The sequence below is a fragment of the Clarias gariepinus genome, chromosome 4 (assembly GCF_024256425.1).
Source record: "Clarias gariepinus isolate MV-2021 ecotype Netherlands chromosome 4, CGAR_prim_01v2, whole genome shotgun sequence".
Classification (NCBI taxonomy): Eukaryota; Metazoa; Chordata; class Actinopteri; order Siluriformes; family Clariidae; genus Clarias; species Clarias gariepinus.
In genome coordinates this window covers 3980931-4000965 of record NC_071103.1, presented here as the reverse complement: position 1 = coordinate 4000965, position 20035 = coordinate 3980931, and the positions used below count along the sequence as shown (strand labels likewise).

Sequence of the window (20035 nt, the reverse complement as noted above, 5' to 3'; positions counted from 1 at the left end):
CCCGCAGGAAAAATAGTCATATAATGATCTGTTTCTTCATCTTTGAAGGTTAGTTTTCCATAGTGTACTTGCCTTTTTTCTTGAAAATAATTTTTAAAGGACATTTAAAGCAGCACAGTTGACCAAACAGCTGTACAATACCAAAATAGCTGCAGACGTAGAAACAGACTGTACTAAGAAAATACAAATACAAACAAAAAACAACAATAAAAGACTTTTTGCACCCTCATTGCATACAATAAGCAAATTAAATAATAATAAAATAAATAAATAAATAAAAACAGGGAGAAGAATACCTCATCACACTGTATTAAATGCCAAATAGTATAAAATGACTTAAGGTGAGATTTAAAAATAGGATCCTGACTGGTGTACAGGGGCTGCTCATTTCAGAGCTTAGGAGCCGCTGCTGGAAAGGCACGATCGCCCCGACTCTTCAACCCACATTTAGGAACTTCAAATAAAAGCTGTTTACCAGACCTGAGACACCGTGCTGACCTGTATGGCTTTAAAAGGTCAGAAATATGAACTGCACAGAAAGCTAGTGTAGGGATGCCAGGACAGGAACTATGTGTTTCTGACTTACTGTAGGTCATCCTATTAAAAAAACCCACAGCAGCGTTCTGAGACAACTGCAACCACGCAAGCGAAACCTGGCCAACATTAGAATAATCAAGCTGACTTGAAATAAAGGCGTGTATAACCTTTTCAAGACCCTTTTTTTTTTTTTTTTGTTAAAATTGGTTGGACCTTGGTCAAAAGCCTAGTTAAATAAATAAATAAATTAACTCCCTAGAACACTTTCAATATTGACATATGAACTTCTTCTTTAAAAAAAAAAAAGTGTTACATGCTGTGACATAATCTGGCACATAACTGCTCATAACTTCTACTCAACAGTTTGATTTCAGTTATGGCAAATACCGATAGCAACTACCGAACTACTGTCAAAGTTATTCTCAGACAGACAAACAGAGTAGTTTCGGGTCCTCCAATGTATAAAACGTAAAGATAGACGGGTTCTGACCAATGTACCGACAAAACCTTGCTTTTATATACATACAGTGTGATTTGTTATAGGTCCACAGTTAAACAGCAGGAGTTATATGTCCTACGGTGTACAGTGTGGTTTGGAGCACGTCCATAGGATTTGGAACAATCAGTTTCAGAGCTCATATTGAAAATAAGCATTATTAAGGATTGAGGTTTGTGTGCGTTAGTATTTAAGTCTTAGTTATTGTTCTGCTAAGAACAGAAGGTAATATTTAGGATGAGGCCAAACCAGTTCAATGGTTCATTCCCACCAATTAATTTGAAACTCTACCTCTAACCAAACACACACACACACACAGCGGCCTCACAATGGGAGATTAATGTCCTCTCATACAAGGAAGTGTCTCTAAGATGCGTTTTTCCTTCTCCACAAGCTCAAAGTCCAGGCGAGGCACGGGAATTCCTTGATACGCACACATTTACACCAGTCCTTTTTAAACAGTAACTACAGACTTAGACACGTCACTCAGGCCGATGAGTGTTTAAGTCTGTTGTGTTTGTATTTCATTACTCGATGGTGTATCTAGCACACTTCCAATGGAGCTGAGCGAGTTAAACACACCAGGTAGGATTTTATCACTTGTCAAACACTTCTGTAGACTTTTATATGTTCTGCTTTATTAACTAAAGATAGACAGGGTCTGCCCTTTACTTTTTAGTCAGCTTTGTGTTTTGGATAAATCTTATAGAACTTAACCATTAATGGTACCTATGGCTCCTTAAATAACCAACAGAACCTGAAAAAAAAAGGGTTTTTAATTTGGCTTTAGGTGCTGTTATTGTGCTGTGTGGAAAATCTTTTAATATCCTGGTATAATGTTCCTTGTTCCTTGTAGAAAAGTACTGAAGTTTCAAACATTATAACATTATAGAGTTCATTAGTCTGTCCGACAGGGAGTCATTTTGCCTTTATCTTTTCCTAGTTCCTCTACCTGCAAAGGAGATTAGACAGATTATAAACTCACAATAACAAGACTCCATGGTTCATTTAACTTGGTACTTCCTATAAAAATCCATCTGAAATATTGCACGGTGTAGTGCACTATATGTGCACTCCAATTGGGATTTACAGCTCCCTAAAACCTGGATACACTCACTTTAGAGATTGTTTTCATCTTTCTATAAAGTTCCATTACTATAAGGTACTCATAGTACTGTATAGGTTTCTACTGTTCCGGTGTGTTGTGGTATCTGGAAAGTCATAAAATGACAAAAAAAAAAAACAGACATAAATATATTTGTTTATCTTTGAGCATGTTCTGTTGTCTGTGTTAAGGAGTAGATATTTCAGAATACACTGCTCATCTCCCAACAGAAGCGTTGTACACGAACAAAGATAAAAAAATACCAGAATGCATTGCTTCAATGGCAATTCTCATACATATCTTAAGGATGTCATACTATCTTAGCAAATGTAACGGACCAAACGAAGACATGCTCCAAGCATGCACTGCTTCTATACTAACTGTACTAGTACCCCCTGGGCTGCCACAACAGCTGTGACCGCTCGAGGCATGGTCTCCATAGGATCTTTAAAGGTGCTCTGCGGTACCTGTTACCAAGACATTAGCAGCAGATCCTTTAAGTCCTGTAAAATACACGGTGGGGCCTCCATTGGAGGTATGTTTGTCCAGGACATTCGATCTAATTGAGATCTGGGAAATTTGGAGGGCATTTACGTCCTTGTTAAAGTCACTTAAATTCTTATGCTTGCCCATTTTACCTGGTTGCAACACAACATCTTCAAAAACTGGATGTTCATTTGCTGCCTAATTTATCCCACGCCTTGTCAGGTGCCAGTGTAATGAGACAATCAGTGTTGTTCCATTGTTAGTTAATTCCACTCTATCTATATCTTTAGTGTTCCCTTCTCCAGACTACAACACCGACCGCTACGGCTCCCTCAGGGCACGCAAAGCTCCCTTCCGCGAAGTGAACGAGGGTGCGCCGCAGTTTGACTGGAGCTCACGCCCGGAGGAAGACCAAGAAGACGATGAAAATTCCGACAAAACACAAAATCTCAGAGAGCTCCCACTTCACATGGGACTGAAGAAAGCTATATGGTACACTATGTGTTTTGTTTCTTCTAATTCGTTATGACATTATATAACTGCAGGCAGATAGGCATCAACCTTCAGTCTCTGTCTTAGGCAGGTGCAGAAGATGCGAGTCCCCGTTGTATCGAGTTGGGGTTCCTGGCGCTTACGTCACTCCAAGTCCTTTCGGCGTTTTCGTGAGGACGTGTCAAGCATTTTGTCTTTTGTTAAGCTCTGGAGGAGGTCCATGCACCAGATCGGAGGTAACACAAGTCATTTAGATTTGTTCCAAGCTCATAACATCAAGGTGAAATGAACTGGAGACATTTTCTATTTGTGATCTTTTTCTAAACAGGGCATTTTGGAGGGGGCGTCCAGTCCTTTTTCCTGTTCTTGAGGTTCCTTGTTATTCTAAACTTCATGTCCTTCCTATTAATGGCCGGATTTGTGATTATACCCAGCATTGTTTTCCAGTCAAGCAACTCCAGTGATCAACTACTCCTTTCCACCATCAACCTTACATGTAAAAGTTTCATTTCTTTTTTTGTGTCTAATATGATTTATTTAATACAAAAACTATAACTTTTGATCCTGTAAAATCATTGGTTTCTGATTGTAGTCACCAGTTATGTGTTTCTGTTTGTTTAGTTTGACTTTATATTTTGAGACATTTGTGTAAGAGAAATCACAGCACTTTTACACACTTGTTTCCTTTCTCAAATAACCAAAAATTACGTTAACAGTGAAGCACGGTGGTAGTAGCATCACATCAAGCTTTACCCCTGGCCTCTTGCTTGCTTTTTTTAACTAATGTCTCCACCTCACCAGACTGTTCGTGTTACTTTAAAACCCGTTATAGACATGACTTACAGAGCCAATTACAAATCGGCTACTAGGACTTGACCTTAAAACCTCCTGATTATGAAATGTGAAATCACTGTTTCTGCTGCAGATGTGAAAGAGTGTCTGCAATATGATGTTCAGCCTAAACCCCTTACTGTTTACTACACCTACTTCCTGGATTTGCTCTCGGGAACGGTACGACAAATACATGAAGACACTTTTAGGAACTGTCTTTATGTTTAACAGATGCAACTGCATTTGCTTTAATGACTAGATTCCTGCACATGATGTAAATGTAATTTTACTTTTTGAATACTTAAATTAAAACTAATTTCTGGAAACACTATGTAATGTAGCTCAACATACAGTTTAATATAAATTACACTCAATCATGCTAAAGGTACAGTATGGGAACATCTGACTTTCATCACACCTGTACCTCAATTCTATTTTTTAGTACTTTTGATAGTTGATTCATTGAACTATGAACTAAGTCCAGTCTAATAGTAATAAACCAGAGTATCACAAAAACATTGATAGTGGGACTGTAAAATAGATCAAGTATAACAGCCATGACTTACATCACTGTAAAGCTTTTTTCTAACTGGGTGTAACGTATCAGCTTCTTCTTCTTCCAGGGGTTCATGGAGTACTCCTACCTGTTCTATGGATTTTATAACAGGACCGAGGGCCTAAACAATGGCTTCTCATACAACATTCCACTGGCGTACCTGCTTACTTCTGCATTCTACTTCCTTTTTTGCCTGTTTTGCATCGTGATTCGGTATGCACAAGAATATATACAATAGCTTACTGTAGGTAGCATTAACATCCACAACAATTAAAAATGTAGGCATGCTGTGAACGAAAGGCTCTGATTGGTGAACAGGATGGGTGGAGTGGCGCGGCTTGTCGTGGCGATGGACGGAGGACGCTTGGGAGGGTACAGTGTGCTCGTTTTTACCGGGTGGGATCACGGCCTCCAGGATCAACGAGCCACCAAAGTAAAACACAACAACCTGCGCTATCGCCTACAGGTGGGAGCAACTTCTGCAACTCTTGCTTCCATATATGGATTTAAATACACGCTCACATTTTTTGTTAAATACTTAAACATGGTCTTTTCCATTGTGACTTTTTTCCTCAATACAGTGGAACGCATTTTGCGAGTGTTCTGCAAGTTGAGCAAAGATTTTTAATAAATTTGGACTTGAAAAACGAGCAAGTCTTGGTTTACGAGTACAGAGTATCATGTATCACGCATGGGCTTCTTGTTTTTACTCGAGTGTCACGTGATCACAACTGATCCAACGGTTTTTCTCTCTCATATGCTGCGGAATTGTGGGTAATCGTCTCCCCTGCTGGGTCTTAGTGCTCGTCTCTTACTGACATAATCAACATTCGTGCATGCATGTACTGTTTACTATACTGTGACCATGTGTGTGTGTATTTTATTTTTTTATCTGTATGCATGTGTGTACAGTGCATGTGCACTGTTTATTATAATACGTGTGTATGTGTAAAGCAAAAGAAAGTCTCATTAGAGCGGTTAAAGAACCATTTGCACTCCTACTCTCTGTACCAGCCTGCACTTTGTCATTGGACACGATGCCCCTTCACACACACACACGCCTCCTCTCGCCCTAACGCACACACCCCTCCTTCCCTCCTCCCCTTGCCTTCACACACACTTTCTCTCTCTCTCTCTCTTTCTCTCTCTAATGGAAACACTGCAGTGTCGGGATCCTTCAAAGGAAAAGTGCAGGTTAATTTGTTTTACTTTTACTTTACAGCAGTAATTCCGTTAGTACGCGTCAATACAAGTGTCATTAATGATGTTCCTTGTTAATTTTTTTGATAAAACAGTCTTTCGATTAATGAGTGTGTGTGTGTGTGTGTGTGTGTGTATTCCTTCTCTCCTCTTACTTTAGCTTCACACTCACCCCCACCCCCACACCCACACACAGGGCCTGCGCGCATAAACGGGGGGATTTTTTTTAAGTAAAAAGCAAGTTAATTTGTTTTATTTTTACTTTATATTTTGTATTATTTATTGTTATGTTTTTATTTTTTTGGGTCTGTGGAACAAATAATTTGAGTTTCCATTATTTCTTATGGGAAAATTTATTTGGTTTACGAGTGTTTTGAAATACAATCCCATTTCCGAATTATGCTCGTAATCCAAGGTTCCACTATAGATTAACTTTTTAAAGTTTGATTATTGCTCAATGCTTAGTGTTAATAACTACAGCATACTTTTAATTTGTGAGTTGATTCTCTGATAACATATAATAGACCATTTACTTTAGCCAATACACTACTGTATGTTTGTGTTCCTATGTAAAAAAATATATATAAACCATACTGCTATTATAACTTCATGGATACTGTACTTACTTTCAGTTTATTTCTTTTAGCCAGAAGTACATCCATATCCTACTTTGCAAGCTTACCTAAATTTTTATCTTATTTTGCAAACCAAAATGGCTATAAATACTATAGGCTTCCAAACACCTTTCTTATTATCCATCTCTCTCTCCCTCTTTCTTTTGCCAGGTGGATCTGGAGGAGGAGAGGATTAAGAAAAAGGCTGAGTCTCTCACTCTTGCTCAAGCATTCTTGCTTTATTCCCTACGAACTTTCCTAAACCTCATCGTCTTGGCAATGATAGCGGGGGCTTGCGTTGCCATTGCTTCTGCAACCACGTACAGTCAGGTAAAACAGTACCGGTTGCTACTTAAATTCCCATTTAACAAACCAATATGTTTTAGTTCTATAAAATTCGGCTAATCAGCTAGATTAGCTAACTCACAACTAGCTTGTAATTTCCAGATGCAAATTTAGACTAGCTAGTTTAAACATCAGCTTACACAAAACTTCTAAACAATATGTATGGGATTCTCTGATTTTATTTACATAACATCACCCATTATTTGTTGTTTCCGATAATTTTCCAATTTTTTCCCTAAGTTTTCCAATTTTGCCACAACAATGAGATAAATAACGATAACTATGACAGAATTATAGCCAAAGACAACACTGTCAAAAATGCAACAATAACTGTATTAGCCTAAAAGCCATGTGAAAACAAAGGAACTAATAAGTCGTTCTTGTTTTTTTCTTAGTCTAAACAACAGGCAGGCATCCTGGGATTGCTGCTGGAGTATCTGCCCTCCATCGTTATAACAGCCAGTAATTTTGTCGTTCCATTTCTGTGTGACCAGATCGCTAAACTGGAAAAATACTCACCTGGCATGACTGTAATCGTCGCCCTGCTACGGTAGGACACACACACACACACACACACAAATCATGTGTAATATTAATATTAATTATAATGTATATCCTTTTCTCTCTCTGTTTAGGGCCGTGGGCCTGCGCTTCGTGAGTTTAGCTGTTCTTTTGTACAGTTTGTGGAATCAGATCACATGTAACGGAAACAAAGAAACCTGTTCACCCTGTGGCTACAGCTACAAGCATTATCAGGTAATAATAATACACAGGGAACAAATATACAGTATATACTTTACATATACATGCACATTTTACTTGAATATAGCTACTAATATTTTTTTCTGGTAGTTACAGGTAGTTAACTCCTAATAAATTTACCTATATACTTATAACCTCTCATGTTAACTTTGGTCAGTGAAAACCTCCGGTTGTAACCTAAAGCAGTAGTAACTACCAGAGTTCACTTTAAATAGCTGATTTTAGCCTCCTGTGGTAATTTTAGCTAGGTAGTTACAATGTTTTGTTTGAACTTAAGCTAGTTGTAACTTTCTGTGGTAACTTTTGCTAGCTAGTAAGTACATTTCTGTTGTAACCTTACCTAGCAATAAATTGCTATGTTAACTTTAAATAACTAGATATAACCTTCTGTCATAAATTTAGCTGGTTACAATCTATTGTTTTGCTAGTTATCTACAGTAACTAGTTAACTATAGTAATTTATCTAACTATAGCTAACTAGTTTTTTTTCAGTAATAACTTCATGTTGTAATTTAACTAGTAATAAATTCCTATGTTAAGTTTAGGTAACAAGTCATAATTTACTGGAGTAATTTTGTTATAACCTTGTCATAACCTCCTGTCATAAATTACCTAGTTATGACCTAGTTGTGTTTATGTTTTAGTAACAGTAATAGTAATAATATGTTTTATTAATAAAAATTTTTTATTGAATAACAAATTTATTTGAACTTACTTCATAACTTGAACTCTAATTATTTATACATTTAGCTAATAACATCTGGTGGATACTTGATGTAGTATCAACCTCCTGTTGTAACTTTAGCTAGTAATTACTTCCAGTGTTAACTTTAAGTAGCAAGTTTTAACCTGCGGTGATAACCTTAGCTAACTAGTTCTAACATCTTGTCATAAAGTTAACTAATAATAACCTCCTGTGGTAACTTTAGCTAGTAATAACCTTGTGTTCTACCTTATGATAGTAATAACTTCTTGTGTCAACTTTAGGAAGCTAATTATAATAACGCCTGAGGTAGCTTTAGCTAGTGATAATTTACTGTGGATACTTATTTATTAATCTTGTTGAGAATGTTTAATTTGATTATTAATCTGACTTTATACAATGTTCATGTTGGTGATGTTTCTTGTTTCTTCCATCACAGTGTTGGGAGACACGTGTTGGACAAGAAATGTACAAACTCACGCTGTTTGACTTTCTTATTACAATCGCGGTGGTGATACTGGTGGAGTTTCCCCGCAGGTCAGTCTTTTGTTTCATCATTTCTCTATCTGTCTCTTGTTTTAGCAATAATGACAATTTAAAATACATAACATAAACAGAGTAGTAGTGATGGGTCGTTCATGAACGATTCACTCTTTTTGAACAAATCTTTAACGTGACTCAGAAGAACGAGCAGTCTCAGAGAGTGATTCTTTCGTTTTCTACTTAGTGCACATGCGCAAATCATTGCAAACCCTTCGTAGGTTATGCACAGGAAACAGAATTGAGCGATTCTTTCTCAATGACTCTTCGTCTTTTGTCACGTGACTCCCATAAACGCGGTGCAATAGATTCAATGCAGTGCAATAGATTTAAAAGACCGAATGACTCAGACTAGAAGATATGAGAGGTGAGCTGCTCATTCTGTTTATTATAATATGTCCTTAGTTGCACTGTAATATTTTCATTACTGGAACTATAGCCAAAATTTGTGAAAATTGAAAATGCAACATTTTATTTTATTCTTGATAAAAAGAACGAAATTAACTAAATGACTTAAAAAAGATTTGTTCATTTCGATGGACGAGATTCAAAGAACCAAGTCACTAAAATGATCCTAACTTCCCATCACTACAGAGGAGGCAGATCGATTTTGGTTGCATATGAAGATTTTTTTTATTTTCTTATGGTGGATTCAAAGATTTGATGATGTGTCTGTGTTACAGGCTAGTAGTGGACCATTGCTCGTGTAAGTTGGCTGAGTGGGTGGGTCGGCAGGAGTTTGTTGTTGCATCAAATGTGTTAGCGCTTGTTTACGGTCAGACTGTAGTGTGGAGCGGCGCTCTTTTCTGTCCCATACTGCCGCTCATCAACACCATCAAGCTCATCATCATATTCTACTTCAAAAAGGTATTAGTATTAGTAGATGTACTAGATGTAGAAGAAGTGGTAGTGGTTTAATAATAGTAGCCATAGTATTAGGGGTTTTTTTTGCCAATATTTCTGACATTCCTTTTATCTTTCTGTTTTTCTGTCTATTTCATGTGCATCCCTTGCTCTTTTTCAGGTCACTCTATTTCAAAACTGTCGCCCGGCACTGAGGACGTTTCGCTCCACCACCTCCAACTTCTTCTTCCTCCTGGTTCTTCTGTTCGGTTTGGGGATCTCCAGCGTGGTGCTTGTTTATAGCGTAGCTAGGTGAGTCAATACACACACACACACACACACACACACACTGAATATCTAACTATTTAACAGATGGTTAGCTATGGACTATATAAATATAATATGCAGGACTTTGCTTCAGCAGCCTTGTTTAGGTTTTAATATCATTCCCTGCAGTATTCATCCATCCTATGGCTGCGGTCCATTCCGTTTCTCCTCTTCTATGTGGGAAGTCATTCCTGGTTCCTTGCATTCGCTGTCCAACACGACGCAGGCGTTTCTGCTGTATATCGGCTCACAGGCTTTCTCCATCCCGCTTTTCCTCTTATCCTGGTTAGTAGTGATCTATAGCTCTATATCTATCCAGAGACTTTTTATCTTACACCTCCATACCGCCAACCAAAGAAACGATAACATGTTAATATAATCTTGTGATTTGCAGCAGCACTGATGTCAGAAACAGTGTTTATTTTGTCAGTTGAAATAATAAATAAAAGACAGAAAATATTCGTTGATCACCTCTTTTTCATGACAAAGATAAAACTAAACCTGTATTGATCTTTGAAAACTGATGATATCTATCATATTTTTTTTCAACGAATAAAAACTAAATAATAATATGATATATGATGGATGAAAGGAAAAATTATTTTTAAATATATGACTTATTTTTATCCAATAATCAGCATGCATGTACTATACAAACTGAAGCGCACCTTGTGCTTGCAATTGCACTATTGCTGAACAAAGTACCCTACAGTCATAGTGAAACCACACTGTTTGTGCTCACTGTACTGTAACTGTTAATTAGACAAATCACAAACCATTTTAATAAAAAAAAAAAAATTATTAAAAGATTTGTGGCGGCATAGTGGTTAGCACTGTCGCCTTGCACCTCCAGGGTCCGGGTTTGATTCCCTCCTCGGTGTCTGTGTGCATGGAGTTTGCATGTTTCCTCTGGGTACTCCAAGTTTCCTCCTACAGTTCAAAGACATGCAGACCAGGACAACAGGCGTTGGCAAATCGCCTGTAGTGTGTGAATGAGCATGTGTTAATTTTCTGTTATTGTTAATAAAAGTTAATATGCATGACTAAAATCAGACTAAAATGTTTTTCGTTTTTGTCGACTAAAAATAGACTACAACTATTAATGATTAAAAAACTAAAATGTGACTAAAACTAATGTAAACTAGCCAGAATAAGCTGCCAAAATTAACGCTGGTCAGAAACCATATCAAAACCTTCTGACCAATCAGAATAGAAGATGCAGTATGATAAATACAATATATAAATTCCATAATGTAAAACTATTTTCTGTGCTTTTTTGCAGTGTGTTGATGTGCTACATGGCTGTGATGGTTTCAGTTTATGGGAAAACTGTTGACCTGCTGAAGAAACAACACAAACTAGTGAGTGCACCGTCCCCTGATACCCTACAGCCTGATATCACTGACTGTCTGCACCAGGTTTCTATCAGGATTTTTAAATCTGAGCATGTGGGCCTGCTGTCCTTTTTTTCTTCTTTATTTAACATGCTTTTAATGTGCTTGCTAATTGCACTGTATCACACACTGTATGCCACATCTTATTTTGTGGTATACAGCACAAAATACACCTTTTCTTTTTTTTACTTTATTCTTCAATAACAGGAAGGACGAGATAAACAGTTCCTGGTCAAACAGATCAAGGAGATGAGCACAAAGCCTTCCAGAAACAAACAAGAACCAAAACTAAGAGACGCCAGAGAAATGAGAGATGGCAGAGGCGCGAGAGGTGCCGTGCAAAGATGGGGAGAAAACTACAATTCTGCATTCGAGCCAGATGAAGACCAAGCCATGCCGGCTAGTGACTTTAGCAATGGTGGCTTTTATGAGAGAGACATCTGACATTCTTATACATTTACATTTACATTTAGGCATTTGGCAGACGCTCTTATCCATCATACCATATGCAGTCATGGAGTCATAAATAATATCCTTCGTATTTTTGCGGAAAAAATTGTATAAATGTTTTGCTCCATGTCTCAGATCCAACATCAAATAATAATAGGATATCTTTATAAAATGTAGAACGCTTTAAGGATGCACAATGAAATAGATGTAAAATAGACAAATTTGGATTTTACCTTTTTATTGCTACAAAGATATTCTGTAATATAATGTATAGATATAATATAATATATGTATAATATAATGTGTATATATATATATATATATATATATATATATATAAAGTTTTCTGTCAAATTCTTCCTAAAGTGTTTCAAAAATATATTTTAAATATTACATCATTACATTTTTTAATTGTATTTTTATTATTATTGTTGATGTTGTTTAATTAATTAATTAATTTTATTATTATTGTAAAAGTAATGGACAGCACGCTGGTGTAGTGGTTAGCACTGTCGCCTCCAGGGTCCGGGTTCGATTCCCGGCCAGGCCCAATTCCCGTCTCTGCGTGCATGTTCCCCCCGGGCTTGGTGGGTTTCCTCCGGGTACTCCAGATTCCTCCCACCATCCAAAGACATGCAGATTAGCCTAACTGGTGTTCCCAAAATTGCCTGTATTGTGTGAGTGAGTGTATGTGTGTGTGCCCTGCGATGGATTGGCACCTGTCCAGGGTGTACACAGCCTCGTGCCCTAAAGTGGGGGCTGGGGTAGGCTCCAGGCTCGTGACCCTGAATACAGGATAAAGCGGTTTAGAAGGTGAGTGAGTGAGTGAGTGTAAAAATAATCTTCAATGAAGACCCTCCCGGCTTTGCGCAGTGATTGTTCTCGAACTTGGGCGCCATCTTGTGGTTGCCACTAGGATTTCCCATACGTCCCATTAAATGATTTACGTGATGACGTCATCATGTTACGTCCGAGTACTTCCGGTGTTTACTTCTAGCTCGTTTAGGAAGACATGAATGTTTGTTACGTTGTATTTTATTCACGTGAGCGAAATGTTTTTGGAGGGGATTATTTATTCATAACATATAATATTTAAAACCTTCTTTATATAAATGCGTGCGACCAAATTTTATATTCAGTTTTCGACGTTAGCTAAAGCTAGCTAGCTATAGCACATTATTCTGTTTTTGGAATAGCCTATTACGGCTTGTCTTTTGTTACTGTTATAACTTTATTTTTTCCCTATAATTTTATTATCGAGTTTTTCTTTTTAAAAAAATGAATATTTTGCCGAAGAAAAGTTGGCACGTCCGCAATAAGGACAATGTCGCGCGCGTGCGTCGTGACGAAGCGCTCGCGGCCGAGGAGGAGAAAGAAGTTCGGCGGCGCGTGGAGCGCGCGGAGCAAGAGGTAACCATGGCAACCCCATCATCTCCCCTGTATTACGTTAATTATTAGCGTTTACGTATGTATACCAAGTCTAATATACAGTATATTCTTTAAAAAAGTATATTTAATTTGATCACCTAGCAATTTAACCAATTTCCCTCTTGAATTAATAAAGTTCTTTGAATTTTGAATCTAGCTTGTATTACGTTAATTATTAGCGATGACGTATTTGTTAACATTATATATATATATATATATATATATATATATATATATAATTAATTTATTTTTTTCTGTACATAAACAAAAATAGGTTAAGGTCAGTAAATAAAATAATAATTATATATATATATATATATATATATATATATATATATATTATGTACAGAAAAAAATAAATTTGGAATATTGTTTAGAGAAATAATATTTGTAATTCTTCCCCTTTTTTACCTAATTTAAATTTGAAAAATAGTTTACATCTTATTTAGAATTATTATTTTTATTATTATATAGTGTCCTTATACGAGGTGGTATCAGATAGTTTTGAGACTAGCATTGTAACACACGGGATGGCAGCACAAGTCACAGGGAGCGCCGACCTTCACAAGTCACTGACATGTGTACATCAGGAGCTGTGCAACTGGCGCCATTCTGACCATGCTCGTTAGCCACGTATGCCATATCATCATGAACATGAAGTTACATCGTGAAATTCGGCATAACACCGGGCAAGTCTGCCGCAGAGACATTTGAGGTGAGTTATTCGAGGTGGCATGCATGCTTCAAGACCAGAAGAACGTCACTGAAGACACAGAGAAGTCAGGAAGACCTTCAACAAGATCAATCCCCAAAAAACGTAGGTTTGTGCGTGATGATCGTCTGAGAACAATGCACAATATTGCCGCCGTTGTCGATGTGTCATACCGAACAGTCCAGGTAATCATCACGTGTGATTTGAACATGCGCTGTGTTGCTGCCAAGTTTGTCCCCAGGTAGCTGATCCAGGAACAGTAGGAACATCGAGGTTTGCTAAGGACTCTGCACATGATCTTAAGATCACTTGAGTTTTCACAGTAGAAGATCCCATCATCTCCGCGTGGCAGGTCTGTAGCTCGACTGAGTCCAGGCACATCGTCTTACTATTGTGTATTGTGCATCAAGAATTCGTCTTCAGAAGACAGACCTTCAAAAGCGATTTCTACCGCCAGTTTTTAAGGCATCTGACTGAATCGTTGCCGCACAAATCTTGAAACTTTTTGATACCTTCCTCGTATGGGTATTTAAATACATACATTAAATACGAACAAATCAGCATTATGACTGATATCTTTGTTATTGTTATTATTATTATTGTTGTTGTTGTTGTTGTTGTTGCCAGTGATGCTGGTGCTTTATGTTTTATTTGTTCCCTCTCCCTCCGTGTTTCCCCTGAAGGCTCGGACGGACTATCTCCGTAGGAAATCCCGTGCGGCGCTCGAGCAAACAGCGGGACTGAGGGACGAGGAAGAGGTATCCAGGGAAACCAGCGGGACCGAGCATCTCAACCTGTTTCCTCTGGAGGACTCGTCAGAGAAGAAGGGCAACGCCGAGTACCAACGTGAAAAGAAAGAAGAGAAGGTGTGTGTTCAGGATGCTCGATAAAGTCGTAATGTTTCCCAAACCATAACAGAATGATGACAGATCTCCAGTGACCAGGAGCGAAGTGTACATCTCTAAAACTGACAGCGAAGCAGTAATGGCACCTGTTGGACTAATTATCCACTATACAGACGTGTACTGTGTAATTCTACAATGAGCTAGAGTCATAAAAAGGACTGATTTAAATCCTGGATAGTGCTGTTATTCCGTGTTACACACTCCGGATCCAGTAAATGTGATATTCTCACCTTAGCCGTTGAATCCCTTAAATAGATGTGCATTAGATGAGTCACACTCGCTAACCTATTCAGCCATGCAGCGTAATAATCCGTTAAAAATAGAGAATAAAATCCTTCTGTCAGGACAGAATTGAGAATATGCGTGGCATTTTTGTCTAATTAAAGGAGTTGAGTAATTAGTTTAACCGGCAATAAAATCACAGTACAAAAGGTTTGAAACGCACTGCATAGACAAGATGTGACATGTTCTGACTGTTAAACAGTGACTTATTTAAACAAAAAATAAATACATTTCGCGTGGTTCACATCCAGCTCACATAAACTGAGCCATTCTGAAACACACACACATAGCCTATGTCCCCTATGTGTCTGACTGACCCATCCTCTTTTGCTTGTCGATCAGGAGAAACAGGAGCGGGCTATCGGTCTGTTGGTGTCTCTTGGCCCCGCCCCTGGTACCGAGGCCACACCCTGGTATCTGAAGGAGAGAGCAAGAGACAAAGAAGAAGGAGAGAAGGAGAAAGAGAAACAAGACAAGGGCAAAAGGAAGGCTATAAGCGAGGAAGAGCGAGAGAAGAAAGACCGGAAGTTAAAGGTACTGTTCATCATGATCTCTAACGGGACTGCATGGCGTACGATGTGCATCAGTGGAATGAATGCTGTGTAAGTGGGAAATGTGTCTGCTCATGCCTGTGCAGGACTGCCTGGACCCTCTGAAAGACATCAAGAAAGCTCTGGCCGTGAAAGACAAGAAGGAGAAAAAGCACAAGAAGAAGGAGAGGAGAGATAAAGGGGGGAGGACGAGTGCAGGGAGGTGAGGAGATTCCTCTCATGCTTCAGTTTGTTTACACACAAGATGGAATGTGTGGATAGTAATGGACATATAGTAGTGCAGATACTGTATGTGGGTGATACACATGTAAGGGAAGAGACGTGGATAGATGGATGGGTGGACAGCTAGACAGATTTGATTGAATAATTGATAGGTGGATGGATGGACAGGTACAGTAGGTGGATGATAGACATGGATAGACATGGACAGACAAATATACATTTACATTTAGACATTTGGCAGACGCTCTTATCCAGAGCGACTTACATTTTTATCTCATTACACATCTGAGCAGTTGAGGGTTAAGGGCCTTGCTCAAGGGCCCAACAGTGGCAACCTGGTGGTTGTGGGGTTTGAACCTGGGATCTTCCGAACCGTAGTCCAGTGCCTTAACCACTGAGCTACCCCTGACTAGATATATAAGATAAATAGATAGATTGACAGGTAGATAGACAGGTTTGATTGAATAATTGATGGGTTAAATAGAGGGATTGATGGATGGACAGGTAGGTGGAAAGAACGAGAGACAGACAGATATATTGATAAATTTATGGGCTTACAGGAGGGTGGCATGCGTAGGTAGATAGACAGATAGAGAGATGGATAGATAGACAGGTAAGAAAGGCAAAAGAAAATACTAACTGGTGCTAAAAAGCCCAGAGTATAAATAAATCAATGTGCTTTGTTGTTCAGTTCAAAAGAGCAACTGCGTGCGGAGCGGCTGCAGAGGGAAGCCGAGGAAAGGAGACGTGCTCAGGCCCTGCTGGACCAGAGGAACGGAGTAGGTGGGGCCAAGGATGGACAGAAGGAGCCGGCTGAGAGAGACCGACCTTACAATAGCGCTTACTTTCCTGAACTGGCCCGCAAGAGACCGAGAAGAGACAGAGACATAGTACAGGACTTTCTGAATTCCAACTCCTAGACTCTTTGTTTTATACGGTCTGAAACTCCGCCCCCACCTGAACGTCTCACAGACCTAATGCTCCACAGCAAAGTATGACGTGATGATGTCATCAAAAAGTGGCATCCAAACACAGGCAGTCAGAGAGGCCACAGAAACGCCTGGTGTAATTTATCACACACAAGCGCACACTGTGTTCATGCCTCTATATTTTACAGGGGTGTTTATGTGAGTGTGTGTAGAGTAAAGATTATTAATTATATATTTTTTCTTCAGTGTACATAAAGTATCGTGAGCCAAAATAAGACCTCTGGTTTCTACTCAGTGGTTAAGTAAGTTGGAAGCCACAGCATTATCTGGTTTGTGTAGTGTTGTGTTAAGAATTCAAAACTTTTAAGATAATTGCTGACTTTGATTCTGTTGCTGTAATATTTATTTACTTATGTAAATGGTTAAACTGTCCAAGTATAAAAGGCATACATTCAGCTATTCTAAATATATACAATATCTAAATAATCATAAGCCACTTACTGTTGGGATCAAACAATTTACAAATAAACATTTTCTGTTGTTTGATGTTTTATTTTCAGAGGAGAAAATTCATTAACAAACAAAAAAAAAATCTGCCTACACAATTTGATGTTGAGATCTTCCCTGAAAATTAGATATTAGATATTAAAAATGCTCTATTTTTTTTATCCAGTTTTCTATCTTTATATACCCATAAGGGTAATGCTTACAATTTTTGAAGATTAAAGAAGCAAGCTACTAAAATAAGTCTTTAAAAAAACAAACAGGTTCTTTATATGCATGTTTGATATCTTTTTTACAGATTGCCTGAATGTATTTTCATGAGATTGCAATAATAATATTGGGCAGTGGTAGCTCAGCAGGCTAAGGCACAGGATCAGAAGGGCTGCGGTTCAAGCCCCAGCTCCATCAGCTTGTGCTCGTTGGGCCCTTGAGCAAGGCCCTTAACCCTCCCTGCTTCAGGGGTGCTGTATCATGACTGACCCCAATTACGCTGGAATATGCAAAGAAAGTATTTCACTGTGCAGTAATGTACAGTATATGTGACGAAGGCTTAAGTTTAACTAAATAATAAATATATTCTCTAAGATATAAATTGAAATTGTATTACATCATAGAATATATATCCTCACCTTATGATTAGAAATTCAATTGTTATAACACTAATTGTTTTAATTTTATCTTGAAAAAGTACCTCCTTGAATTTAAATTGTGTCGTAACAGATTCTAAGTTACCGCTGAATATCGTTGCCTTATAAGTGAAAATCATATCGTATTATGTTGTAGCAGTTTAAATGTTATTAAATATAATAGGAGCCAAAATTACCTTTTATGATAGTAGTTTTAATGTCAACAGCACCTTATGAGTTGGAATGAAATTGTATTAGATTTTAGCATTCCAAATCGCCTTTGATTATGTACCCGGTGAGGTGAAATCATATTCTAATACAACATGGCAGGGTCAATGTTACATATAATGTACAGTCAAATCCTATAAATCAAGATCGCATCGATCACAAGCAATTATAGACCTGTTTACATTTCTTCCCTGCACTCCTAAAGACAATCATAAAAATAATGCATCAGTATTTTCTGATATTATTAAAATATCGTTTTAGTGCTCTACCGTTAGTTACCTTCTATCTGCTTAGACGGCATCACAGCCATGCTATATCCAGTAATACAGCACATCCTCCAGTGTGATATTGCTTTTATTCAACTGTTCCACAAACACCATTTATTAGCAACAGATTATGGGGTTTTTTTTTTCTTTATTTAACCAGTTATTTTACTCCTCCAACACATACCTACGTGACAGAACACATAACCGACAATTCGTGTAATTACAGGGGTGAAAGTCATTTTAAATTCGAACTGGTACTTTATAATCTACAAATGAGAATAAATCATGGAGCTGATGGACAGTCCTAATAAACCTATGTTAAACTTATGTTCCGGGGTTGAATCCCAAATAGTGTTAAATGGAAAGCTAGCCCGCTGTGTAGGGTGTATAATTCCTTGTTTCACACGCACTTGTTTCTTGTTTCCGATGCTCAGGCATCCTAATGGCAGCAGATTGCCCTTGATCAGAGGTTAGGGAGGTATTTGGAAATCAGGCTTGTGATAAAAGCTAGTTAGGGCCCAAGCACTACAGTATAACATCAGCCCTATGTCATCATAGTGTGTGAGGGCCCTTTTGTTCTTCTAAGGATTAATATCTTTTTTCCCCTCCATCCTGGGCTTTTTGGTGGTCTTTACATGCTCCACACTCATGAAAATTGGCAGACAGATTGGAATCTGCTGCAGTTAGGATACCTGAGAGTCTGAGCTCCGGGATTTTTGATATCTCAAATGGATCAGTTGTGACAATGCTTAATGCTAAAAAAGGGCTAATAACGTTCTGTGTGACATCATAAGGCACAACAGTATATTGAGTGACATCATAGTGTAATGCTTTTTGAAGGTATTAACATAAAACTCACCCCATTCTACACACTTACACACACATTCACTTGTCACACACACCTTACACACCCACACGTCTCTCTCTATCTCTCTCTCTCTCTCTCTCAGACACACACACTAACACACACACACGGTTCAAAAGTTTAAATGATGCTTTATTAACATCTTTATTAACGACAGAACTTACAAAAGAGAATAAACAGAGAATCATTTTTTCTTACAGTTTTTCTTGATTGCTAAGACACATTCCTGGAAAGCTGCTCTCCTTTTCCCTAAACTGTGAACACAAAATCCAATTTTCAAGCTACATTCACAAAACCTCTGACTCTTCTTGCAAAACCAAACTTTCACCCCAAAACAGTTGTGCTCAAAACTGAACTATGCTGTCAAATCATGCCTCAAGTCAATCTAAACTAAATACTCTACTGTGTAGTCACTAAACACTACATAGACAAAATGCTCAGGACATAAAGCGGTAGAAATAAATGTTTATTTCGGCTTAATGCATGTAGCAAAACTAAATACCTGGGCATTTTTAACACTTGTACATAGACAAAAGAATGTGCAAAAAAAAACAGAAATCCTGTGCAAATTCAAATTTATTTGTCACATACACAGTCATACACAGTACGATATGCAGTAAAATGCTTAGATATGCGATATGCAGTGACATGCATTTACATGTAGCATTAGTAGGTATAAATAAAGCACAAAAATATACAAATGAAGTACAAAGAAAAGAAGTGCATTACTCCGCCACAGCATCATTTCTCCGTACTGGGTCAGGCCACAGGACTTAATCTACATCACATTTTCTCTGGCCAGGCAACGCGGGAAAAAAACCCTGGCTTGACATGCC

The 20035-nt window shown here is 38.0% G+C and overlaps 2 protein-coding genes across 3 annotated transcripts; both read left to right on the top strand.

Annotated features, from left to right (window-relative positions):
- The first annotated feature begins 1479 nt into the window (after positions 1-1479).
- Positions 1480-11966, top strand: tmc4 (transmembrane channel-like 4). Of its 2 annotated transcripts, XM_053494931.1 has the most exons (16): positions 1480-1618; positions 2915-3116; positions 3204-3352; positions 3445-3612; positions 4042-4127; positions 4571-4716; positions 4822-4969; positions 6489-6647; positions 7058-7212; positions 7298-7418; positions 8567-8664; positions 9351-9534; positions 9692-9822; positions 9967-10122; positions 11120-11198; positions 11439-11966. In XM_053494931.1, the coding sequence occupies exons 1-16, from the start codon at positions 1591-1593 to the stop codon at positions 11673-11675; spliced, it is 2247 nt and encodes a 748-aa protein (XP_053350906.1). In that variant the 5' UTR covers positions 1480-1590; the 3' UTR covers positions 11676-11966. The 2 variants fall into 2 exon arrangements, with proteins under 2 accessions (XP_053350906.1, XP_053350907.1); XM_053494932.1 differs by lacking the exon at positions 1480-1618 and having other exon boundaries at positions 3076-3116; positions 3208-3352.
- A 675-nt stretch (positions 11967-12641) lies between these two features.
- On the top strand, positions 12642-17256 carry leng1 (leukocyte receptor cluster (LRC) member 1). Its single transcript, XM_053493908.1, has 5 exons — positions 12642-13091; positions 14505-14687; positions 15351-15542; positions 15646-15761; positions 16473-17256. The coding sequence occupies exons 1-5, from the start codon at positions 12960-12962 to the stop codon at positions 16699-16701; spliced, it is 852 nt and encodes a 283-aa protein (XP_053349883.1). The 5' UTR covers positions 12642-12959; the 3' UTR covers positions 16702-17256.
- The last annotated feature ends 2779 nt before the right edge of the window (positions 17257-20035 follow it).